This window comes from Xiphias gladius, chromosome 22 (genome assembly GCF_016859285.1).
Source record: "Xiphias gladius isolate SHS-SW01 ecotype Sanya breed wild chromosome 22, ASM1685928v1, whole genome shotgun sequence".
Taxonomy (NCBI): domain Eukaryota; kingdom Metazoa; phylum Chordata; class Actinopteri; order Istiophoriformes; family Xiphiidae; genus Xiphias; species Xiphias gladius.
In genome coordinates, this window is record NC_053421.1 from 15,448,609 (window position 1) to 15,471,633 (window position 23,025).

At 41.8% G+C, this 23,025-nt stretch overlaps 2 protein-coding genes across 2 annotated transcripts; both read right to left on the minus strand.

Annotated features, from left to right (window-relative positions):
* Positions 1 to 6,349: 6,349 nt before the first annotated feature.
* On the minus strand, positions 6,350 to 8,254 carry snx10b (sorting nexin 10b). Its single transcript, XM_040118209.1, has 5 exons — positions 8,135 to 8,254; positions 7,940 to 8,040; positions 7,704 to 7,805; positions 7,313 to 7,522; positions 6,350 to 7,092 (listed from the first exon to the last, which is right to left on the minus strand). Exons 1-5 carry the CDS (start codon positions 8,225 to 8,227, stop codon positions 6,963 to 6,965), a joined length of 636 nt encoding a protein of 211 aa, XP_039974143.1. The 5' UTR covers positions 8,228 to 8,254; the 3' UTR covers positions 6,350 to 6,962.
* Positions 8,255 to 8,791: 537 nt separating this feature from the next.
* On the minus strand, positions 8,792 to 13,156 carry cbx3b (chromobox homolog 3b). Its single transcript, XM_040116608.1, has 5 exons — positions 12,904 to 13,156; positions 12,349 to 12,489; positions 12,085 to 12,241; positions 11,507 to 11,676; positions 8,792 to 10,117 (listed from the first exon to the last, which is right to left on the minus strand). The coding sequence occupies exons 2-5, from the start codon at positions 12,486 to 12,488 to the stop codon at positions 9,997 to 9,999; spliced, it is 588 nt and encodes a 195-aa protein (XP_039972542.1). The 5' UTR covers position 12,489; positions 12,904 to 13,156; the 3' UTR covers positions 8,792 to 9,996.
* Between the last annotated feature and the right edge of the window lie 9,869 nt (positions 13,157 to 23,025).

Below are 23,025 nucleotides of genomic sequence, written 5' to 3' on the forward strand. Positions count from 1 at the left end.
TTACAGTGTTCTTTTAGTGATGGCTCAGAGCTCATGCATATATTCTTTTCTGATAGCCCTACCAAATGTTACATGTTTTGCTTTTTTTAAGCAGTACTTTATCATCCTTCCACTTTTTATGCATGCCTTCTGGGTAAATAACCCCCAGGGCGTATCAGTACACAAATATCCCTGTGCTTACAACTGATACCTGCTCATCTTTGTTAAGAAATATAATGTACCGTCATCATTTCATACCATTACCCCTGGGTTGGTGAGAAGGCTAAAGACTTGATCTGCAGCACTTTAGAGAGGTAATCTTGATCAAGCTGTCAGCTGTTTCTGCTGCTCTTTAACCAGGTCACTCAGCCATAGATCACACCACAGCTTCATAGAGAGTTTCTGTCAGGAATAACACTGCCTTATTTATGTGGTATCCCCTGGCATTTTGCAGGAAATGTATTACCTCTCCAACTGGCCCACTGTCAGCATTCCATTAAAGCCTCTCCTCCTGGTCTAAATCTTAAAATCTGAAATAGACACTTTTTAAGTCACTCTTAATTGAGGTCAGTTTCTGTTAACATAACTCATGGCAGCTGACAAATTAAGGTTTCCTCAGCTGGCTTATGACGTTGCGAGAAGAAATGGTGTATTTAAAGTGAAAGCAAAAGGAAGATCATGACGGGTTGCGGAGTTTGAAGCTTAGATTTTCATTCCTCTCAGTGATTTTTCAATATCTAATGTCTAATAATATGAGCTGCAGAGCAGGGTTAGTGGCAGGCGAGTAAATATGGGTCTAGACAGGTCATTTATTACAAACACCACACCCACTTCTCTCACATGTTATCAGTAAACGTTCTTCTGTCTTTTTAATTGCCTTTTGGGAGCTGCAGACAGTGATGTGAAGGGAAGTCCTGTATATAATAGGAGGGGAAACACAAGTGACTCCAGTGTCTGGAAGTCCAGTTTCTGCCCTCAGAAACATGCCCATCAACCACCTGGAAGATGCTACTTTGATCACCATCATGTACCAGCTGATATTTTAAACTGATGAAGCTGTTATTGCTGCACAGAGGCTTGTCATCTCCCTCGCTTACTGTATGCTTCACTGTTACAAACAGGTCTCATGTTCCAGGGTGTGGGGTTGGTGGTCCAGGCTGTCAGGCGGGGTAGAGCTATGTGCTGACATGTCGCTTAGGATAAATCAAGCTTATCAAAGTGACAGGTGTTTGTCCACCTGCTATAAACATCTCCCACGCTTCGCTCCTGCTCCATCTCCTCGCCGATTATTTACAACTGCAGCCTGTTTACTCCGGCCCTGTTTACTCTCTGGCTGTGGCTCCAATATCAGGCCACTGATTTACTTTGCTAGTTAGTGAGGTGAGTAATGACCCTGGATGGTCTGGGAGGATAGTTTGTAATCGGAGGAGGTCAGAGATGCGAGAGATGCTCTAACTGTAATTGCAGCCCTCTCCACACTGTACAGTGTACACCTCACTGCAGCTGACTGCCTGCCAATCCTGTGCAAACTGATCACCCCTCTCCCTCCTTCTCTTTTCCTCTTTAACCCCCCACAGAGCCAGATGTTCCTGGTTGTAATGACCCCACATTCAGGTTGAGGTCCCATGTCAGTGTCAGCTCTTAATATAGCATCTTTTTGGGAAGACAGCACCCTGACAGAGGAAGTAAAGGTATGAGGGTTGAGTTACAGGCGCGTCCTGCCAAGCTAACCTGAGCTAATTTAGCGACCGAGATACAAAGTGGAGCTGCTCGTCATGACAGAGCGACCTATACATGTGGTACACAGAAAAACATAACCACATGATCTGAGCCATGTCTTGAAGACACAGACTCAGTATTTTTTCTGGGAATTTGAGGTTTTTAAACAACATGATATGGAGTTTACATTCTACAATTACACACAAATTACACAAGCTGAGTGTCTGAAACCTGGTCCAGATTTGCTTTAGAGTAAAAAAATCTTAAATTCGACTATTTTAGGCCAAAAACATAAGGCAGGTTTAATATTCCATCCCCAGAATTATGTGGGGAATGCTGTGAACAAGCAGCAGGGAGATAAAATTTGCAGAATATATATATTTTAACAATTAAATTAATGTACAGATTTTGCAGTTTTGAATGATGCACTTGCAGTTTAGTCACAAATGATCTAGCCTCTTTGCACATCTAACAATAGTTCATGTAACTTTAAAAATGTACTGTAATTGTGGATGGTGAGAAACATTATGCTTCTCACAACTGCTGCTGACTGGACTTCAGCTGACTAAAAAATTTGTAGTGCTTGTAACTGTTGCGGTAGAAGTTGAGGCAGTTACATAATTTCATCCACGCCTTCCCAATATGATACTGAAATCAAGCACACTTGGAAATAGAGATGGGCGTCATCTCAAAAAGGCAGAAAGCTACACACTATATGGCATTATGTAAAGCACTTTTAACTGCCTCTGTGCATTAAATGTGCTATGTATCCATCCCCCTTCTGATTTTCAATCACCTTTTCTCAGTTGTTTGGAGAGCTCCCGCTTCCAGATGCAGGTGTATTTATACTACAATCGACCGAAACACTGCGACCACAGAAAGGCGAATTCGGTTTCGCTAACTGGATGACTTCTTAAGCTGATTGGCTCCAGCTGGGGATAATTTACTGTAAATAAACTTTTCTTGCCTTACTCCAGTGCTCAGGTTAATAGCTAAAGAGTGAGAAGATTGAAAGAAATCTCCCGAAATACGATCAATAAGATAAATATGATGATGTATATGTAAACAAACTAACCTGACCTCAAAGGTCCATTTACTAGCATCCTGAGATTTCAGCTGGGGGACTTCCACACTTAGGGCATGTGCTGGCATCTAACCCGGGCCTATTCGCTGAAGAAGACCAAAAGGAGAGTTTTGAAAGCTCTAAAAATCTAGTAAGCAGACCTTTGAGGTCAGATTATTTTTCTTACATATACCATTTCCAAAGGTCAAGAATGGTCAAATGATGATGCATGTTCAATACCGAGAGTTTAAACATAGGTAAAAATCTGTTCAGGACTTTATATGTATTAAACCAGATCTGCAGAACTTCAGACTTTCTGGTTTGGCAGTTCACATCATTTTGCGTGAATATAAATGAATCTGACATAGGCCTATTAACACAGCATGAATGATAATCATGTGAATTTAGGATACTCATTACATATGTATTAAATGAATAGCAGGTGGGGTAATTTGAGGCTATATGCAGACACTGGGATGATGGACGGTGTCTGGAGAAGACAACCTGAGCTGGCCAGTGGATCTACTGCAGAGTAAGGAGAATTTAGGCTCATCATAAAAGATTTCTCCTTGCCTCTTATTTCACTTGGACATTTTTATGTTTTTTTTATTTTCTACCTCATTGCAGCCGTGAGCTGCCTGCTGATTTACACACACTGGCAGCGAAGCACAGAGGCCTCAAGAGACGGTGCCCTCTACCCCTCCATTTTTTTTCTCCTCTTGTTTCTCCACCCTCTGTCGTCCTCTCACTTCCACCACCAGCCATACCTCCATTCACTGAACTGGGTCTGACCAAAGAGCTCCCCCACTACTCGTTCCTCATCTCTAACAAGACATTAGTCTGGAGGGGTTGTTATTCACACATGATCTTGTGACACACTGAGGGGCTATTCCCCTGTGCAAAGACACAAATTCATTTAAGGATGAACAAAAGGCATCATGGACACTAAAGGTATCTTACAAAACTCCTAATTCATTTCAGAGCTCGTACACTATCGTCTGAGCTCATTACAGGACTGTTGTTCGTAAAATTTGAAAGAACCTTTTTATGAAGAAATTTGTTTTTAGCATGGATTACTGAATATCCATCTGTTTTCGACTGAATGCTCCAAAGGGAACATGTCTGATTTCACACACCACATTATTTCAGGAAATTATGAAGCAGTGAGCTCAACCCCCCCCCTCAGGCCCATGTGTTCCAAGCAGAGGAGCCGCTTTCATGTTGATCAGTCCTGATTCCAGGAGAAGAGAAGCTGTTGCTCGCCTTGGTACAGTGATCACGCCCGTTCCCAGTAATTGCTACATTCGTATACCACAAGGGGAGATATCAGATGTAAGCCATCCAGAACCACAGAAAGTTTCCATGGCTGTTGGGTTTGATAAATGATAGATATCTCTTAATTCAGCTTGTTTCTATCTGTGACAATTGAGTGACAGAGAAAAATGTTTCAGCCTTCAGAAAACATATTTTTCACCAGATCGAAGCGGGTGTTAGGATATGGTTGGCTTTTCAGCACGCGCACACACAAAAAGGCGTAGACACACACGGCTACAAGGACAGCTGTAACGGCTGAAAATCCCTTTTTGGCTGTCAGGTTGTGGAATTTTTCTGGCCCCTCAGTAAATCAACGTTCAGTATTGGCATGAAATGTGGGAGACCTTGAAAAATGTTCAGAGCCAAGGCGTATGTTATTAACAATTCAATTAATCCCAGACTTCAACATCATTTACCTTGCTCCCTCATCTGCCCCTAGTGAATGTGATTGTCTTGCTGTTTAACAAGCTCCACATCAGTATCACCAGCCTGCCATTATATTATGACTGTTGTTGGTGTATAACTCTGGCATCATTCCTTTATGTCTCATCTCGTATCTATTGGCAGTGCAGCTGGGCTTCTCTGATATCGACTCTTCCTGGTTCCACAGAGTTGCAGTCGTAGAGATTTAATATCTCAAGTGGTGCTGAACTCCTCTAGCTGCTAATGGATTCTGTATAATGTGGCACTTAAAATGCATTAGCAGCCTCTGATTTATCTGTAATTTGCCTCCACTGGAGCATATCTCCCTCAATACTTCCATTTGTTTTTGGCTCAGTAGAGGAACCATGATTGGGATTTCATATTGTTACATTTGAGTATGACAATTTGGTGCTTTCCACCACATAAACTGGATTTTTGCTTTTTGCGACTCTGTGTTAATTACAGAACTGAGAGAATAGTAATTCAAGCATGAGATCACAGACACGAGGTGGGGTTCATTTGAGCTGTTGTGGCAGAAAGACATGCTGACTTGATCTGAGGCAGATGGGGATCTCCCAGAGGGGCCATCTTATATTCTATTGTTTTATGTGTCAAACAATAAGCACACTAATTAGATTAAACTGTGATAAAGCATTTGGGGAAATAATGAAAGTGTGATTTTTTGGGATTTTTTTTGTTTTTATTTTTCTGGTTATATCCGGCCAAATTCCACTCTGAAATCGGAGGGATTTTACGTACTCCCAGTGTTATCACTCCATTTGACATCTTTGGTTTAACACAACATGGAGCACAGAGCTGTTAGCCAATCGATCTGATGGGTTTAAATGTGTCAGTGTTGTCATGGCAGCAGAGCCGCACTAACAGGCTAGGCTACAGTGGTTCAAGGTTAACAGCCAGTGGACCAGAGTCACAGACCATTAAAGGAGGAGTCAATGCTACTGGACAGGTCAGACTAGAGCCAGCAATGTAAACGATCAGTCAACAGGACTGTAAGCCACAAACAACACTTCACTGTTACAGAGTGCTAAGGTGTATGGCAGAAATCTGTGTGATTTACTTAAAATACACAACAGACATTATCTATGTAACTGTTTGTCTGAAAGCCCAACAAGATTACTTTCTGTAGACTGTACATTTTTAGCATTTCATTGGGAGGACAGGTATGTCTTTCCATGTGCACACATTTGCGTAAAAGTACCCTCATTCCAACACCTTGGGTGTGTATTCTGGATGTCGAAGTGGCATAAACCCTTCTGAATATCCGACCAAAGCAAACATCTGCAGCACTGACAGCCTCGGTGCATGTGTTTGAAGGTGGAGAGTAATGCTGCCCCACATCGTTAAGCACTGACAAAGAAGACTCAAGCATTTACTGCATTAACATACGTGGATGCACATGAGCTCACATATGCACCCACACACCTTCGGGAAAGACATTCCATCCCCCAGTTTGAGTTTGTGGGCTTTCCTACTGTCCAAACTGTTCTGCTGCTCAGAGTAGAGCAGGTCACCCCCCCCAGCACAAGCCTTTTGTCTGTTCATGTTCTGAATTTATAATGAATATAACAATGGCTGCAGAGAGAAGCAAATCTAATTAGCTGTGCAGATATGGGAGGTTTCCATCTCTCCGGTTAGCGGTCATTACCTCTACATAAGCAGCATAAGCATGGTGCTGCTCACTTTTCGGAGCACATGGACGTATGTGTTCACAGCACACACAAACACACACATGCACAGACAAACAGAGATATGTGACTGTAGTGCAGAGGCTCATACAAATACAAAGCGAAAGAGACAGATGGAAACGGGGGCTTGTTAGTGCTGGTGGCATTTTATTCAACAGGGAGCAATGTAGCCTGGCAGCCTTGTAGCCCTCTCAGACAGGAGCGAGTCCATTGGGATCCCACAGGACTTCCTACCAGTCGCACACCTGACAGGGGGGCTGTCTGAAAACTCTGCAGAGACCCTATTACACGTGTCATACTGCTAAGCACTGCAGTGGCCACCAGATGACAAGCGTCCCACAACTTACACTTTATTAAGAGGGGAATTTCAGCCAATTTTTACGATAGAAATGACCAAAATTCACGACGCTTCTGTTAAGTTTGTTTACAAAGTAAATATAGACAGTTACAGCAGGTACAAACAAATGGATGTAACAATACTGCCATCTTCAGGCAAATTGTTGCTACCACTTTATAGATGTGCAGACAGCACATACTGGTAAACACTTTATGGATGGGTACATTTTTGTTACTGCTTACTGCAAATGTTTCAAACTGAAATGCCTAAATGAGAACATAATAATTAGGAGCAAATACGTAGCCAAAGGTGCAGTATGAAGCGGTAACGGGTAACTTTCCTCTACACACGCCAAAAAGGTGGTACGGGATGTGAGGGTATAGATTCCAACATTTCTCCCAGTAGTTTGAAGATGATGTTTTCATGTAGAACCGGATGAGCAGCTGAAGCTCTCCTCCTGGCTGGTTCCCAAGAGATCAAGTGAAGCTGTACTTTCTGCTTTGTTTATTGCCAAGTCTTTCATCTGAGGCTCTGGATCTCTACACTCTGAGCTGGAACGACAGAGAGAGAATAGGGTTTGGAAAGTACGTTCAATGTTATGATTTAGGGAATGAGGCAGAAGGAGTTCTCATATAGCCTTTCCTGGAAAATACATCACTGAGTGTTTACTTAAAAGAACTCTATCCTTTGAGGTATTGGACTTTCAGCGCTACCGATGGGTTTTTGAGGAAACAGCTGAATTTTTGTGAGTGGAGCATGTCATTACAGTACCTGTCTGAGTCAGAGTCACAGCACATGCTGCGTTGCTTCTGCAGATCTTCTTCAGAGTGGAATCTTCTCAGGCCGCAGCGCTGGACCGCCTGGGCCACTGAGTAGTGGGTCCTTCCAGCAGCACAGGCCTCTATCTTGGACACGCTGAGCTCTGATTGCAGGAAAAGGTGCAAGCAACTGTCGGACAGCAGCAGAGGGCTCTGGAGAATCCTGGAGAATTTGGACAATAAACAAATTAGGCTTACCGTATGTAATATATAGTATATCTTGCTGGTGTGAAGACAGCAGTCACGAGGTCTGGTGTTTATGGAAACTCTGATAGTCTTTTGTTATGTTCCTGTTGTTGTATGTCAAAGTTCATAGGTGTATTGATCTGTGAGATCATTCTTACTGTTCCAAAAACTTCTGGAGCCCTTTCATCCGCTCAGTGATCTGTTGGGCATTGTTCAGGCTGAAGAAGGGATTCTTTGGTGGCAGCTCTGGTAGCTGTATCCTGCAAACAACACAAATACACCCTAACAATGACAGGAACCATTGAGCAGATTACTTTCAAAATGAGAACTGGAAGTAGATGTGTTCTGTTGTTTTCACTCGAGGTATTTCTCAATACACCGTAAATGAACTTACATTAGTAGTGAATTTGCTTGTAGTTTTTGCCTTAGCCATACAAACTCACTGTACCTCCTTCTCACACTCGAGGTTTTCTTAGTGAAGTACACACTGTCGGTCTAAAACAGGACACAAGTGTGGCACACATATTACAGCCGACCCCGCTATTTCATTGTAGAGATTAAAACAACTTCCTTTTATCATTTTACTTACATGTAAACAAATTTCATAGTCTATGTAGGCATGCCAGAAGTCATTCTTTCGTATCCGCGGGTCCCGCACCCAGGAGTGGATGACCTGCTGCATGGAGAAGGCAGGAGAGACACTACAACACTGAGCTGAATGCACTGGCATGAAAAAGGGAAGTTTTTATTGGCAGATAGAGGAAGTGCTATGACCAACACAACAAGAATCAGGACAGGAAAATCCCTCAAAATATCCTTAATTGCTCAGCACAAAGAAGAGGTTGTCGCTTAAGGCTGTACTAGAATTTAAAGCTTCTGAATGCAAGATGTGACATTTTTAAGTTTTACTTTTTATGACATAAAACTTTTTAAAATATCATCAGATTTACAGCATAACTCCAGACCTACCTGAGTCACAAAGTTGTCAGTTTCTTCCCTCATGATTCAAATTTCCTAAAGATTGAATCTCAGTAGCATAAAGTCACACAGATAATGCTGTGCTTTGCATCGTGCCAGTGGCTTTTATTTCCAGTTTTATTGTCCAGGGGCAAAGGTTTCAAGCTAAGCTCCTCCCCTTTTTTGGATCAGCAATAACCAACTTGGAACCAATAATTTCTTTCAGTGATGTTCCCAACTCACGATTTACATGTGACAAATGTCAAGTTAAAAAAGAAAATCAAAAGGAAAGTGTCACAAAAGGTTTTCTTTATTCACAGAGACTTCACAGATCCATGGTCAACAGCTACAGTAGTTCAGTAGCAGGAGTGTTTCAGGAGGTTGAAGGTTCAGCTGAGTGTCCCATAACAGTCATGGGAGATATGTCAAGTCAGGACAGTGCCATCAGCATACAGGTATTATGTACATGGGCCTGTATAATGGAAGACAATGCCCTCCACAATTGGACAGTCTCAAATCTAAAGTGCTACATTTAACAATCTTATTAGCCATCGTTAGGTGACCAAGTTATTTTTCAATGTGTGTAAATCTTATAGATTTACTTAACATATTATAATATTTTGAGTAATCCTGCCAGGACTTCACTTTGTTTGAAAGCACCAAATATTTTTTTTTTTAAAAACCTGTTATAATTTAGTACAGATGAGAAGAGAACATTTGGTACATATAGCAGCTGATTGGGGAAATTTCTGGTGGGCAACATTTTTAAATATTTTACATTGACCACAAGGGTCAACACAGTGAGACACAGTAAAAGCTGTGGCTATAGACACGTCACACAATACAGGTTCAAAGAACAAACATTCAAACAATAGGTCTACAATCTTCAGCTCTAACCAAAAGCTAGATGGACTGGAGGTACGGGTTGGACAGCAGTTAGTTCACTCTGCCTAAATATTGTCGCAATACAAGATATAAAGCACACACACTAAGCAACCAAGGACCCCTCCCAGTGGAAGATCCTTGTGGCTAAACATGACTATAAATACTAAATTACTATAGAACAATAAATCTTAAAAACAAAACACATGTCCACAGTGATTGTGTCAGCTACAAGACCAAAGCTGCTACAGGTTAGTCTGACCCCAAATCGGCTGCTCTTCACAAAAGGTTAGTTCTAGTCTCCATCGCAGTCTCCACAAAGGCACAGTGACATTATTGAGCAGCATGGGACCGAGAGCCCTTGAAATACATCCCCTCTGAGGTTCTTGCACCTGCCAGAGTCTGAAACTCTGCCTGCAGCGGGATATAATTTCACACAGTGTGCCTCTAATGTCAGCTGAAGGAGGACACTCGATGGAGGTTAAACTAAGCTTCAGGTGAGAGCGCAGCTGTTTACCAGTTTTCCTCCGTAGACAAACGCACGCACACACACACACACACACACACGCACACACACACACACACACACACGCACACACACACGCACACACTTCACTGCTCCTCGTCTCCACAGTGCCAGGTCAGCTTCTGCTCGTAGAAGTCGATGACCACCTGGGGACACCTGGCGCTTGCTTCACGGGCAGGCAGCAGGGCCACGTCATCGGAGTTCTTCCTGTGGGGAAGCACACAGCAGAAGGAAAACATTAAATGGGCCGCCTCCTACTTGTAATATATGTAAAATGTTACAGCAGTAACACGCTCCTGCCAGTTGGGAATCGGTTATTTTGAAGCAATGGGACTGAATCACAGAAATCTTTTTAGGCACAGCCAGTGTCTCAGCAGTATGGTTATGGAAAATCTGATGAAAAGGGATAATACAGCTACTTAGTATTCCATTTCCATAATGTCTGGGGACTCATAATAGATTTTAAAGAAAGAACGGTCAAAACCGAAGCTGCAGAGGACAATTTTAGCCCCTTGTATTGAGTCTTTCTATTGGTGGACGTTGAGACCCAAAAGGCAAAGAGCTGTGTTGGTTGGGGCACGCTGCTTCAGATACCGAAGAGCAACAGATCCATGAGTTAGAAAGCTTATGAGACACCGAAACCCTGCACAGCAGTCTATAATACAGTGATATGGGGGGGGGGGGGGGGTTACAACGACAGAAAGTTATCACGGTGCAATCATATAATCTTTCATTCCAACGATCGACATTTATAGGAAATGTCTGCATGCACATATTTGATTGGCCAATGCAGCACCTTGCCAGATGATGCTGCATTGCAGTGTGGCAAAAGTTGAGCCAGGTTCAAATCTTTTTGCCAAATGACCCCGAGTTTCTTCACAGAAGCCGTCTGTGTTGGCTCGCTGCTCCAGCGGACTGGCCCCATTCGAATGAACAAGGAGCTTTGTCCACACAGAAGCCGCACACCCTCCATGCATGCTAAAAGGCCCACATCTTTTACACTTCACGCCCCCTTTTTGCAATGCAGCCTCTCTGTTAAAATTCTTTTTCGTTTTCAAGCCCAAACCGAGATTACTCAAGTGGTGTCACAAGTTTTATTTTCAGACTTAACAAAACTCCTCCAAAACCACAGAACATACTAACTGACTGTTTTCACAGGGTGTGTAGTACTGCCCATGATTGACAAACTTTAGAGCTGCAATCTGCTATCCAGTCATGGGTTGTCTTTTTTTTTTTTTTTACTAAATATAGTGTTACTAGATTGACCTGTTTGAATGTGTTGAAAAAGTGAAACTAACCTCAACCACATTTACTGTGGTCAGAGATGCTCTCACAACCTGTTACTAATCCAGGAAATGTTTTGTAAGTTTGTCAGTTACATATTTAGTAAGCGGCAATTTAACTGAACACCAACAACAAAAAGATTAAACACCCTCATACATCTGATACTTGGTGCTTCGTCATCTTTGCTATAGTTTGAACATGTGGATTGTAGCTTTTCCCTGAGAGCAAGTGTGACTTTTACCATCATACAAACACTTGCCGAACCGCTGGCATTCATTCAAGGACAAAGAAAAAGGGAAGCTGTGGAGTTACCATTTGACGAGGAACATGAGCTCTCCCTGTCTGTCAGTGGAGCCGATGATGCATTCTGGCTCGAGGTAAGTGCTGAGGTTAGCGGGGGCATCTGACCGCTCATCATCTGGCTCAAGGACGTCGCTGTCGCCCCGCAAAGTGCGAGGCTGCCGCTGAAACTGCATATAGGACTGCGAAGAGAATGACGAGGACGAAAGGCGCAGCAGTTAGAAGAAACCGCCACACTGGAGGACAGTCCAGATGTGGCTTTTTTTTTTTTTTTTTTTTTGACTGTATGGCCTCATTGTGAACTCTCAAACTTAAAACTTAAAACTCTCAAAAAAGTAGGAACAAAATCTGCCAACATGGTCAGATGCTTTTATTCAACTCCATTGCAGATTCTTTTTACTTTAAGAGAAAATGCTTCCTGAATTTTCTGAGTGTAACTATCAACTTAGTGCAATGCACTGTATGAGAAGGATTCTAATTATATATATTTTTTTTTTCCTTTTAACTTATTTAGGTGCAGAAGTTCTGAAAATAACATGGAAACAACTAAACTTACAGACATTCCAGCGCTACAGTCGTCACATACTCACAATTTCCGTCTCTTGCTCTGTCATTTCTTCTTTGGGAGTAAATTCTTGTTCAGTTTGCAGTTCCTCATGCTTCTCCAACAGGTGGGTGTTCCTCAGGAACTCTTCAATGAGCTCAGGACAGTCCAGATTGTCCTCGGGTTCCCATGTGTTTTCTGCACTGTAAATATGTCAGGAGGAGGAGAGGGAACACTCTATTATCATGCATAACCCCGAAATGACACAATATAAGCAACCACATATATGATTCTGCAACATTGCGCTCACTCAGTGAAGCCTTTCCATTTCAGAAAGTACTCCACTCTTCCATTAGAGATTCTGCGGCGAATTATTTTTTCCACCACAAACTCCTGGACAACTGTAGTCTCCTCAGTCTTCCTCTGTTTGGCAGTCTGCTTCTTTCTCATCCTGCCACGACAAAAGAAGCAGCAAATGAATGACGGCCGGCTGACACTGCTGTCAGGGCATTCACAAGACAAACGCAAACATTAACAGAAAGTGTCTCGGAGTGTCTTAGAGACTTCCATCTCCCTGTTGCTGGGATATATTTGCAGAACACGGCAGTTGTAGCCACGCAGTACTCTGCCGTGCCCTTCAGACAATGATCCTCACGCTTATTATAGCGCACCACCTGCCGTTTGTTGCGGGAGCGGAACATACTGCTCCTTCAGTCTACAACGCAACACGTTAGTGTCTACCCACGTGTCCTATTTACCCGGGCAGTTTAGTTAAGAGCGTTTGGCGCAGGCAGCGGCTTGTAGACACGAGTGGCAACGTGCCTGGGTGATGCACAAGGCGCAGTAATGAGCAACATGCACGTACGCTCTCGGTGTCTACTTGGTCTCGGCGGACAGCCCTGCCGCGCGGCGCTGCGCTGCTCTGCTCTGCTCTGCTCGGCTCTGCTCGGCTCGGAGCCCGTCGCGGGGAAACTACATGCACACAGCGCCCTCGATGCTGCTCGGTGCTCGGACGTGCCGTTCGCGCGGGCTTACATGACCGAGACAACTTTTCATGAATGACTTCGAATTAAAGATGGTGGCCGCGGATGCTCGGAGGAAGTGGTTGCCAAGGGAAAAGGTCATGCCAGGAAAAACCGGGAGGAGACGACGGGGACGCGCACGCCGCGGACCAATCAGAGAGCAGTCCGCTCGTCCGTCCCCGTCCAGTGGTCCGGAACAGCCCTGCCACCCATGGGCATCAGCTGGGTATGGCAGGGGACCGCGTGCACTTAGCGCTGGGACTGAGGACTGCTCCGGTTTTTTGGTTCCTTGAACCTTTTAGATCGTTGTCGTTGGAGGCAAATATGGAGCCGGATATTTAGCTATTTGGAAGGAGCATACTAGAAAAAAAAAAAGAAAAAAAAGCTTATTAGAGTGTAAGCAGATTCATGTGCGGCCAGAAATTAAATAAACAAACAAACTAACAAAAACTAAACCTTATCAGAAATCTCCACGTAGAAATATTATCGATATGATCGCCTTTCTTGTTGTCAGATGATATTAGATGTTAGATGATAAATAGGTTATATTATAGATTATATTATATTATATATTTAAAGTACAATTTTAAGGTACTTGTACTATACTGTGTTTTCCCTTTTGCTATTTTATACATTTATTCAACTACATTTCCGTGGAAAAAAAAATATTATTCCGTTACTTTTTACACAACTACATTTACTTTGCTACTATAGTTAGTATTTACTTTGCAGCTAAGGATTTTACATATGAAACATATGATCATCATAAAATATGACCCACTGTTATAAATCTATCCAACCGTATACATTTAGTTAAAACCATTTCCATTGTTGCAACATTAAAATGCATCTCTATGCATCAATAATAACATTCCAAAAATGTACATATATGGTGAAAATAATATTATGCAGAATGGTTCAATTCTGCCAAATGTTACTGAGAACTTTTGTTTTTAATTTTTAGTGTAAGTAAATTTTGCTGCCAATGGTTTTTTTTAATATACTGTGGTATTGCTACTTTTATTTAAGTGAAAGAGCTCAATTCTCCCGCAGGGACGTGGGCTTTCACGGACCGGGTCTGTTCTCCACCACCTCCTACACCACACTGAGTGGATCACAGAAAAACACCCTTTGGAGGATTTGATTGACAGCCCCCTTTTAGCCAATGAGAAACCCCAAAGCTGCTGATTGGCCAAATGGAGCACCACTAACAGGCCTTCCCACTTGACCAAGTTTGCCTTTTTTTTTTTTTTCGCCAGTTATTCCACATTGTGTTGTAACACACCACTGGGAGACGCTGGTTGCTTGTGCTGGGCTGCCAGGTTCAGTTGGCCAAAAGCTCCTGCACCACAGTTAACTAATGAGAATGGATTTATGCTGGAAAGCAAAAGGAAGCAGAACAGAAGGTTCTACTAGAAGGTGGATTCACATTGGATCTGCCTCTGATCCACTCTTGATTCTGATACCATTGCATCCTCAAGGCAGGATTATGTGACATGGGCAAATTTGTTCATGAAATTTACTTTGGAGCACCACCGTAACATTATAAGAATGTAACACAGATACAAGGATGCCTACAGCAAAAGCAGCACATGGTGATCTGTCACAGTCCCGAGCATTAATACCTCCGTTTCATTTTCAATGAGAAAACACTGGGGAGGCCCTGGGGATGTGATTAAAAGTGGTTTCAGTGAAAAGGCTGCCAGAAGCCTGCAAGGAAGATGAATGTGGTGTGCATCGTCCTCAGAAAAGAAGCCTATTGATCACAGTCTCAGTGGGGACAGGACACAGGTCCTGTGCAGGTTGCAAATCAATGTTTGGTCATGTGGACCTGCCCCATATGTCCCATGTGCGATGGAAATTTCACGTAGGAGGTAGACTATTGTATGATCCAAAGGAATTGCAGATTCTCTTTTGATAAAACCAAGCTGCTGTTTTCATCTGTGATTAATTATTAACACTGTGCTGAAGATGTTCTCGACAACTAAACACCATTTTCTTTCTTTGCGCACAGCAGCTCTCACTTCAAATGGGCATCTCTCTTCACACCAACTCATAAGTCATTCGAGATGCTTTCGTGTCTTGTCTTCTGAACGGGGATTAGGTTACCCAGCTTTATTAGAAAACCTGAAAACTGTGTATTTTTTTCAGTTGCATGCTAGAATGAACATTTCTACAAATTGTCAGCCAGTGCCAGAGCTACAGTTTTGGTAATAAGGCACCCTTTATAAAGGGTCTACAAGTTGTCTTTATTATTTGTAATTAAATTATTGACTTATGCTTTATATACATATAGACATACGTATGAAATGGAAATATACACTATATACATCATGGTCTCTCAAGTCTGTAGCCATAAATGTTAATAAATGGTTACTTAATGCAGTGGTCCATATATTATGCAGGTAAGTAGTTGAACAGTCCATTAAAGGGGACTTTCTGTCGAAGAAACGAGCTAAAAAGACAAATCAAGTGTTTTGTTGGAGGAGGATAAACACCAACCAGAAAGATATTTTACGATATGTAAACCCAAAAATTGTTCTTATTACTAACTTGTAACTGATCTAAGCAGTAGTATATGATGTGTTAACCATAAATAAAGGTGTTAGTTACAACTTATAAACTATTTAAACTGTGTTTAAAGAGTCTCTTAAGAAAGTGGTACCATATATATATATATATATATATATATTGTACAGTTTTTGCAAAAGGAACATCTACCTTACATTAAATCTTTCTATGTATAGGCCTGGGTAACAGTAGACCCAGAAACCAAGGTTAGACGTGTTGGTTGTCTGCCGTATGACCTGTTGATGCCCTCTAACCCCTTCCCGTCGGCTCTTTTGGGGTTTTAGTACTAGTTACCATAGTAACCGAACAGCTAATAGGGTTGAGCTGTCGCTGTAGGCGCAAGAATGGCAGTAATGCATGCAGTGACGTCCTGTCTGGATTCACTGCTTTGCTAGAGTATGGATCCTTTTGGGTTCTCTTAATCAAACCCAGGCAAGTAGGTTATTTCAGCTTGGGAACAGAGATCAGAAACACCAGCCAATTATATCTACATTAACAACTTTTATTAAGGTGATTTTGTTTTTGGTATTTTGCCCTTTGTTTGATAAACTGACAGTGAAGATATAGACGGTAAACATGGAGAGAGAGAGAGAGGCATGACATGCAGCAAAGATTGTCAACTGAAATTTAACCTGGGACACTGAAGTTATATGTTATGAGTCTTAACCACTATAACAACCAGGAATGGCCATTTCTACACAGACAAACAGCTCATCAAGAAAAATAATATAATCTTTTTTGAAAATTATTACAGAACAATAAAAACATTTGAATGACAACCTGGATTTTAGGAGATGGAGGTTGAGGGAATCCGAGATATATTTGAGAAAAAACATCTTTCATGTCTTGCATGTGTTTGTAGCTTAAATGACTCAACAACAGGCAATAATGAAGTGATTTGAAGCCTTTTTTGTGCCTTAAACCAAACTGACTGAACCCAAGATTGACCAGGGCACTAAAAATGAAATACAGATGTTGATGAAATAACATGTTCCAGAGTGCAGTGTGAAAAGATATATCGCGTTGTGCCGTCATCCCTTAAATCTCCTCAGTTCCCTCCCTGACAGGCACATTCCAGGGGCCCACTGTGAATGTAGCCCTCATACAGATGGGCCTTGAGAGCCACCCTGTGAAATCAGAAATGAGTCCAGATGGCTGGATCCTGCTGTGAAGGGCTGTGGATGGAGTGAGTAGTGTTCTGTGTGGCTCAGGCCAAGCCTGACTGGATCCTTTTCACATGGAGGGCCCCTGGTGTTCCCTCAGTACCACCCCGGGGCTCTCGGGTTACAGCTAGGACATTCACGTCGGTCCCGATACTCTTACAGAGTGTTAATCTGGTTGTATAGGGAGCAGTGTTCATTGAAACAGTAATATTAATGGCTGGTCTGGTAGGAAAGCAATTTAAATGAGCACATTTCTGACCGATTGACTGATTGATTGACTTTATATTTAAAAAGTACTTTCTTAGAAATCATTCCCACATGTAATGCAGACAACAGCTAATTAGGGGTAAGGGCAGCATTACGAGAGCGGAGATGTTTTACTGTCACTAACTCTGCTAACCACTGCAGGAGCCCTCAGCACCTTCATCAGCTCCACACGCTGTCTTCAGATCATATTCAGAGTCTCATACTGAATCAATACGGCTCTGGCCTGACAGGCCCCGATGCAGTTTATGTTCTCTGTGTATGCGGCAGTGGCAGAGAGAAAGGTGACTTTCATGACTAACAGAGGACATAGAACAGCAGACCACCTGGATTTGTGTGGCGAAATCTGTCTCCTGTTTCAGAAGCACTTATAGTGCCCCCAGATACTTTTCTCCGTGTTATTCTATACCTAGTTCTGGCATGGAGGTTGTGGGTGGGGGTGGGGTGGGCGGGGGTATGCGGGGTTGGGTGGGGGGATGGTCGGTGGGGTAGTTATCCCCTTTGTGTCTGCAGAGTTACTACGAATGATTACAGTGGGAATGTATCAAAGTACTGATTTCACTACATTTCATTAGAAGATTTTGAAGCTCAGTTAAATGTAAAAACCATACGTGTTGTGTATGAAGCACTAAAGTAATAGATTTTCTCGGATCTTGACTTGGGATTGTTTTGTCAAACTACTGTTTCCAGTGTCAAGAATGAACTTGCATGCTTAACCTTTTACCCAACACTGACAGGAAGTCCTATAAGTGCTATGAATGAAATATGAACAGCTACTGAGCGCACATGCCTGTGAAATAGTTGAATGCTCTGCAAAAAGTCAGAAAGTGGACTGAGTTAGGATTTTCTGTTGTGAATTAGTAGAGAGCAGTAGAGCTTCAATGTCTCCAAGGGGCAATTTGGTTTACAGGCAGTCCTCAAATGAACAATAAGTACAAGACCAAAATTGCATTTGTTGTCATTGACAATAATCACCAAAGCCACGTAAAGGAAAGCACAAGAGAATCAAAAAATCAATACCTGAAGACAAATCCTATCACATTCCCAAAAAGTAAGGAAGTAAAGATCTGACCACAATGTAACAATACACTACATGTAAAAGTACTGCAGTCAAAATATTACCTCAGTAAAAGTACAGATTCATCAACAAATTGTCTTTAAGTATAAAAAATAAATGTATTTCTTATGCAGAAAAATGGCCCTGTGAATGTTATATTATTTCAAACTATTGGATTATTATTATTACTGTTGCCTCAATGTGTAAGTTAAATTTTACTGCTGGGTTTAGATGGAGCTGATTTTAATCATTTTATATTGTGTTTGGTGGTTTAAGCTCTCTCTTGCTCTATGTATATATAAAAATGCATCATATTTTATAAGCAGATGAAATGTTTTGTATGTAAAATCTGCAAAGAAACAACTAACCCCGGCTGCCATATAAATGTAGTGGACTAAAAAACACAATATTTGCTTCTGAAAAGTGGTGGGATTGAAGTATAAAGCATAGAAGCATAAATAGAAATATTCAAGTAAGGCCCCTCAAAATTGTACCAACTCATTGTTTAACCAACTTAAGTACTTGACTCTGAGTTACATTCCACCATTTTTCCATTTACAGTAAGTGCTGTTTTGGAAAGTTCAGTGACCAGTCATTTGCAATAACTGGATGTCTTGCTCAAGGACATATTACAGTAGTGGTCTAATGACTGTTGCTCATCTCAAAAGTGAAACTGTCATTTCTGTCAATGATATATCATCTGAAAACCATAATGTCAAAGAAACAGTCCATCCCTACCAGAGCTTCCTTATGTAGAGTACGTGTGTAATATGGCTGTGGTGCCATACATTTGAATTTGTGGTGCTGTCAATCTAACTGCATCAGAACTGAGTAAATGAATTTATCATACAAGTCAAACATGAACTACAAATCATGACCAAACTGATGGACATAAATGAACTGGACTCTTGGCACAATTATTAATTGATGATTAATCTGTACAAAAGACTTTTCAGATAAACATGAAAAAGGAAAGTAATTCCCCCACTACCAGAAAGTAAATGTCAGGATCAGCTCGGCCAAAGAAGAAAAAGTTTCAGTACTAGTCAGACAGTGGAGGTGGTTTTGTTCCCAGCATAAACAGGTGCTGACTTCATCTCATGTGCCTCTTGGCTGGGGCTTTCCGCTCCACAACATTGAGCCCGTAGGATCCTGTAACAGTGTGATTGACAGGTGAATGGCGCCAATGACAAGCAATTCCCGTTCCCCCAGGGGCCAATGTGGCACGAAGTGAATGGATAAGAGTGGAGGGGAGAAAGATCGCCTTTGAACCTAAAAAGACTATTTCCCCCCCTTCCTCTGCCTCTTCTTTTCTCCCAGTCTCTCTGTGTGCCATTCCCCTTACTTTTCTTTCTTTTCTCGGTGTGGGTGTTTTGTTCTTCTGAGTTTTGTGGCTGATGGAACAAGTTGACTCGGGGCAGAGTAAAACATGTTTAAAGTTAAATGAAGTTCTTTTAGAGGGGCATGGGGAAATGTGTCAGTCAGCTTTTGTGTAGAGTTTTTACAGAGAAAATGTAATTATTCACTCCTTTGAATGTCATGAAATTAATATTGTTCAGCAAATCTTGCATAACTCTAATTTTGATAACTCTCAGGTAACGTTCAATGAACATGACCCCAATGCCCAAGATTCGCTACTTGTTATCAAATTTCAGGAAAAGCAACTTAACATAAGACTGTTTTTCATAATGCCTTAGAAGCTGAATATTGCTTTGATTCAAAAGTAACATTTTTTAAATGTGGGATAACCTTAATCATTGGTTTTTGTGATGTAATTTGAGACAAACACTCGCAGTAACTGACTTGTGATGGATTGCTCTCCACTGGTTACTCACAAAGCAATTACTGCCGTTGTCTACAAGGAGATTGTTTGCATTCTTGTAGCCTGCCTTTGTCACACATCCCCTTCCATCTCAGTTTCTACCGATGTTAAGTGTTCCCTTTCACAGCTGCCAATCACCATCCAATGAACCCAAACAGGGAACTCTCCCTTGACTTAGCTCAACTTGATGGGAGGGGTGAAGCCAAAGCTTCATTTGAGTCATCAGTGAAGCTGCCTTAAAGGAAAAACTTAAACACTTTGTGAAATATGCTTATTTGCTTTCTTATCCAGAGGTCAATGAGAAGAGCGATACCACGCTCATGTCGGGATCTGGATACAGATTATATGTAATATGTGAGACATGTAATATCTTTTCCAAGTATTTATCACATAAATATGAGGGCTATAAACAATGGCCAGACTCTTGCTGCACTTTTCAGCAAGTAGACAGCTGAACAGTATCTCAACCTTGAGTGGTGAGAGGACCTTTGCCTTGGTAAACCTCCTTGTCACTGTGCAGCTGCTGACTGTCTACTCTCATCGAGTGCAGCTCCACAAACCACCGAATCCCGTCTGTTGACCTTTTGCTCTTTTGCTCCCTCTCTCACAGCTGTACACTTTTTAACTTTAGATCTGCTCCACATCCAATCAGGATTCAACCCCTTAAACCCCATATTTCCCCCCTCTGGCTGCAGGAAACTGGCCCATCTGCAATCTAAGCCCGTGTGTGATCTGCATGGGTCTGGATGCAAGGCTTTTCCCTCGAATACAGAGCATTTTCTTTTTGGGTCCTGTGAATGTGAAGCTTTTCTTCCTCAACCAAGGTACTTTGACCATGACCCATTTCAGCACAGCCAGGGCTATAGCAGCTCCATGCCATCTGAAGGCTAAGTGCCCACTGTATAGGTTCCAGTGTGAGCACATGGTGGGACTAACCAGCTTTTAAGTTTTGCCTGCCATCTGGAAAATAAAAGCTTTAAGCAGGTCCTGCCTGTAATTACCCTGCAAACTCTGAACAAAGGCACAGAACACACTGTGGTGAAATCTGGATAATTGATGGAGACAGGTCAAAACAACTGATATTCTATTGTAGGCAGTGAAAAGTCTAGTTTTGGCTTAAGATGCTGAAGTCAGGTATGAAAATGTGTATTTGTTTTTAATGAGGTACAGTTGAAAATAAAAGGTCTTTTGCTGGAAAACTGCAATAGCCAGTGTCTTTGTGTGCTGTTGTGTGCTTGAAAGTGATACCTGGCCACATGGCTGCATCTGAATTCTGACACTTCTGATGCTATGTATTATTAGTAAGAGTTACATGTACATTTTTTTCAGGTTCATATGACGGGGAACACATTCATAATTACACAGAAAGTAAAAAAGATATGAAAAGAATAGTTTGACATTTTGGAAAATATGATTTTTCACTTTTTTTGCCAAGAGTTAGATGAGAAGATTGACACCACTTTCATATCTGTACAGTAAATATGAAGTAAGTTGCTTTTTCCCCCGTTTCCATACTTTGTACTATGCTAAGCTAAAGGCACCAGTATGCTGCAACAGAAGTGCTTGTCAGATGTAACAACGTCTGTCCCCCCCACTCATTTTCGACCATACCCACACCTTAACTGCCTGTTGCCTGTTGCTTCACATTTAGTGCACAGACATGAGATTTTCTCATCAAATCCAGATCAAGAAAGAGAATAAGTATATTTCCCAAAATGTCGAAATATTCCCTTAATCATTTTGCATTCAAAGGGAATACAAAAAAATGTAAAATTTGTCCCTCATTTGCAGCACACAAGTCTGAGTTCATTTGAATCAAAGCCACCACTGTTTGTAGGCAAGACAGCTCTTCCTCAAGTAGACAGCTTTATACTTGCCATGAAATAGCTGCTGGGTGTGAAAATTTGTTTCCATAGCTTGTTTTCCACACTGGGTATACAGTGCTGAAAAACCACACGGCTCCGTTGGTATGAACCAGTGCCTGGACCTGACAAAAATGAGGCTGATTTACATTGTCCATCCGCCAAAATGTCTTTTTCAATTTGAATCCTACCAGGGGCTAATCTGGAAACTGTTACTCACTGCGTCTTGAAAATAAATTGTTTGCAGCTGATAGTCAAAAACTGGAGGAGGGGGGAACTCAGGGGGGGAACAAGTGGCAGAGTCCCTACGGTGAAATGCTATGTTTAGGCTGATGCACAGGAAACAGGCTCTTACCAGCCAGGAAATTAAGTGGCAAGCGCAGGCCAGCTCATATTTCCCCTCCTGCTTCCAGAAGGGCCTTGTTAGTGCTGAGACACCAGGGCTCCAGCTTTTGTTCGCACTGAGCCAATAGTAAACATCGCTGCAGCATTTTTAAAAGACTTTAAGTGCTTGTGATGGCTGAGTGGTATGCTGCCATGAGGTCTTGAGTTTCTCAGACCTCTAGATTCCCTCTCACCTCGCCTGTCTCTCAAGGGGAGCTGAGTCAATGTTCATGATGTGAAAGAACGGAAACAAATTTATGTGCAATTGAGGGAAAGACTTCTCTGACTTATGTCTTACTAAGGAAATGTGTGGCTGCATTTTAAGACTATTTCAAAACATCTTGGGTATAGATTTCACATGTTTGTCCCTATATACTGTGTGTTTTTTTCCTTCCATTTTTATTTTTTCCTGACTCCTGCTATTTTTCCTTAAACCCACAAAGGAGAAAAATACCTATAACTGTTAAATAACTGAATAAAAACAGGATTTGGGGATGCTCACTATTACCTAAGGATGTCTCTGAATCAATTTACTTGAGGAATAGCTGAAGATGCAATCATGCTCTGCTCATGCTCTGCTCATGTCCTTTAGATAAAATGTCTAGATTATTGGATGCAGTTTGTCAATTCCTGATGGCATGATTAGGTATACATTTCTGACTCATTTGAAAAAACCAACAAGCGTTAAAACCAATACTCAATCTTTTTTTTTAAAACAACTAGGAAACTGCCATATCTTTTGTTAAAAAAAACTCTTATTGCTAGTCTGCTGCGCTGTTCACCAGAAATACTACTGACAGACACAAAACGTAAATCACTAGAATGAAGGACAAACAAAGGCG

Coding starts and splice junctions, on each gene's coding strand:
- snx10b (XM_040118209.1), bottom strand. CDS start 8,227: ATGCAGCAGGTCATCCACTCCTGGGTGCGGGACCCGCGGATACGAAAG. Junction 8,041..8,134: donor ACTATGAAATTTGTTTACAT/GTAAGTAAAATG, acceptor GTCCTGTTTTAG/ACCGACAGTGTGTACTTCAC. Junction 7,806..7,939: donor CAAGCAAATTCACTACTAAT/GTAAGTTCATTT, acceptor TGTTGTTTGCAG/GATACAGCTACCAGAGCTGC.
- cbx3b (XM_040116608.1), bottom strand. CDS start 12,488: ATGAGAAAGAAGCAGACTGCCAAACAGAGGAAGACTGAGGAGACTACA. Junction 12,242..12,348: donor AAATGGAAAGGCTTCACTGA/GTGAGCGCAATG, acceptor ACATATTTACAG/TGCAGAAAACACATGGGAAC. Junction 11,677..12,084: donor CAGAGCAAGAGACGGAAATT/GTGAGTATGTGA, acceptor TTCTCTTCGCAG/TCCTATATGCAGTTTCAGCG.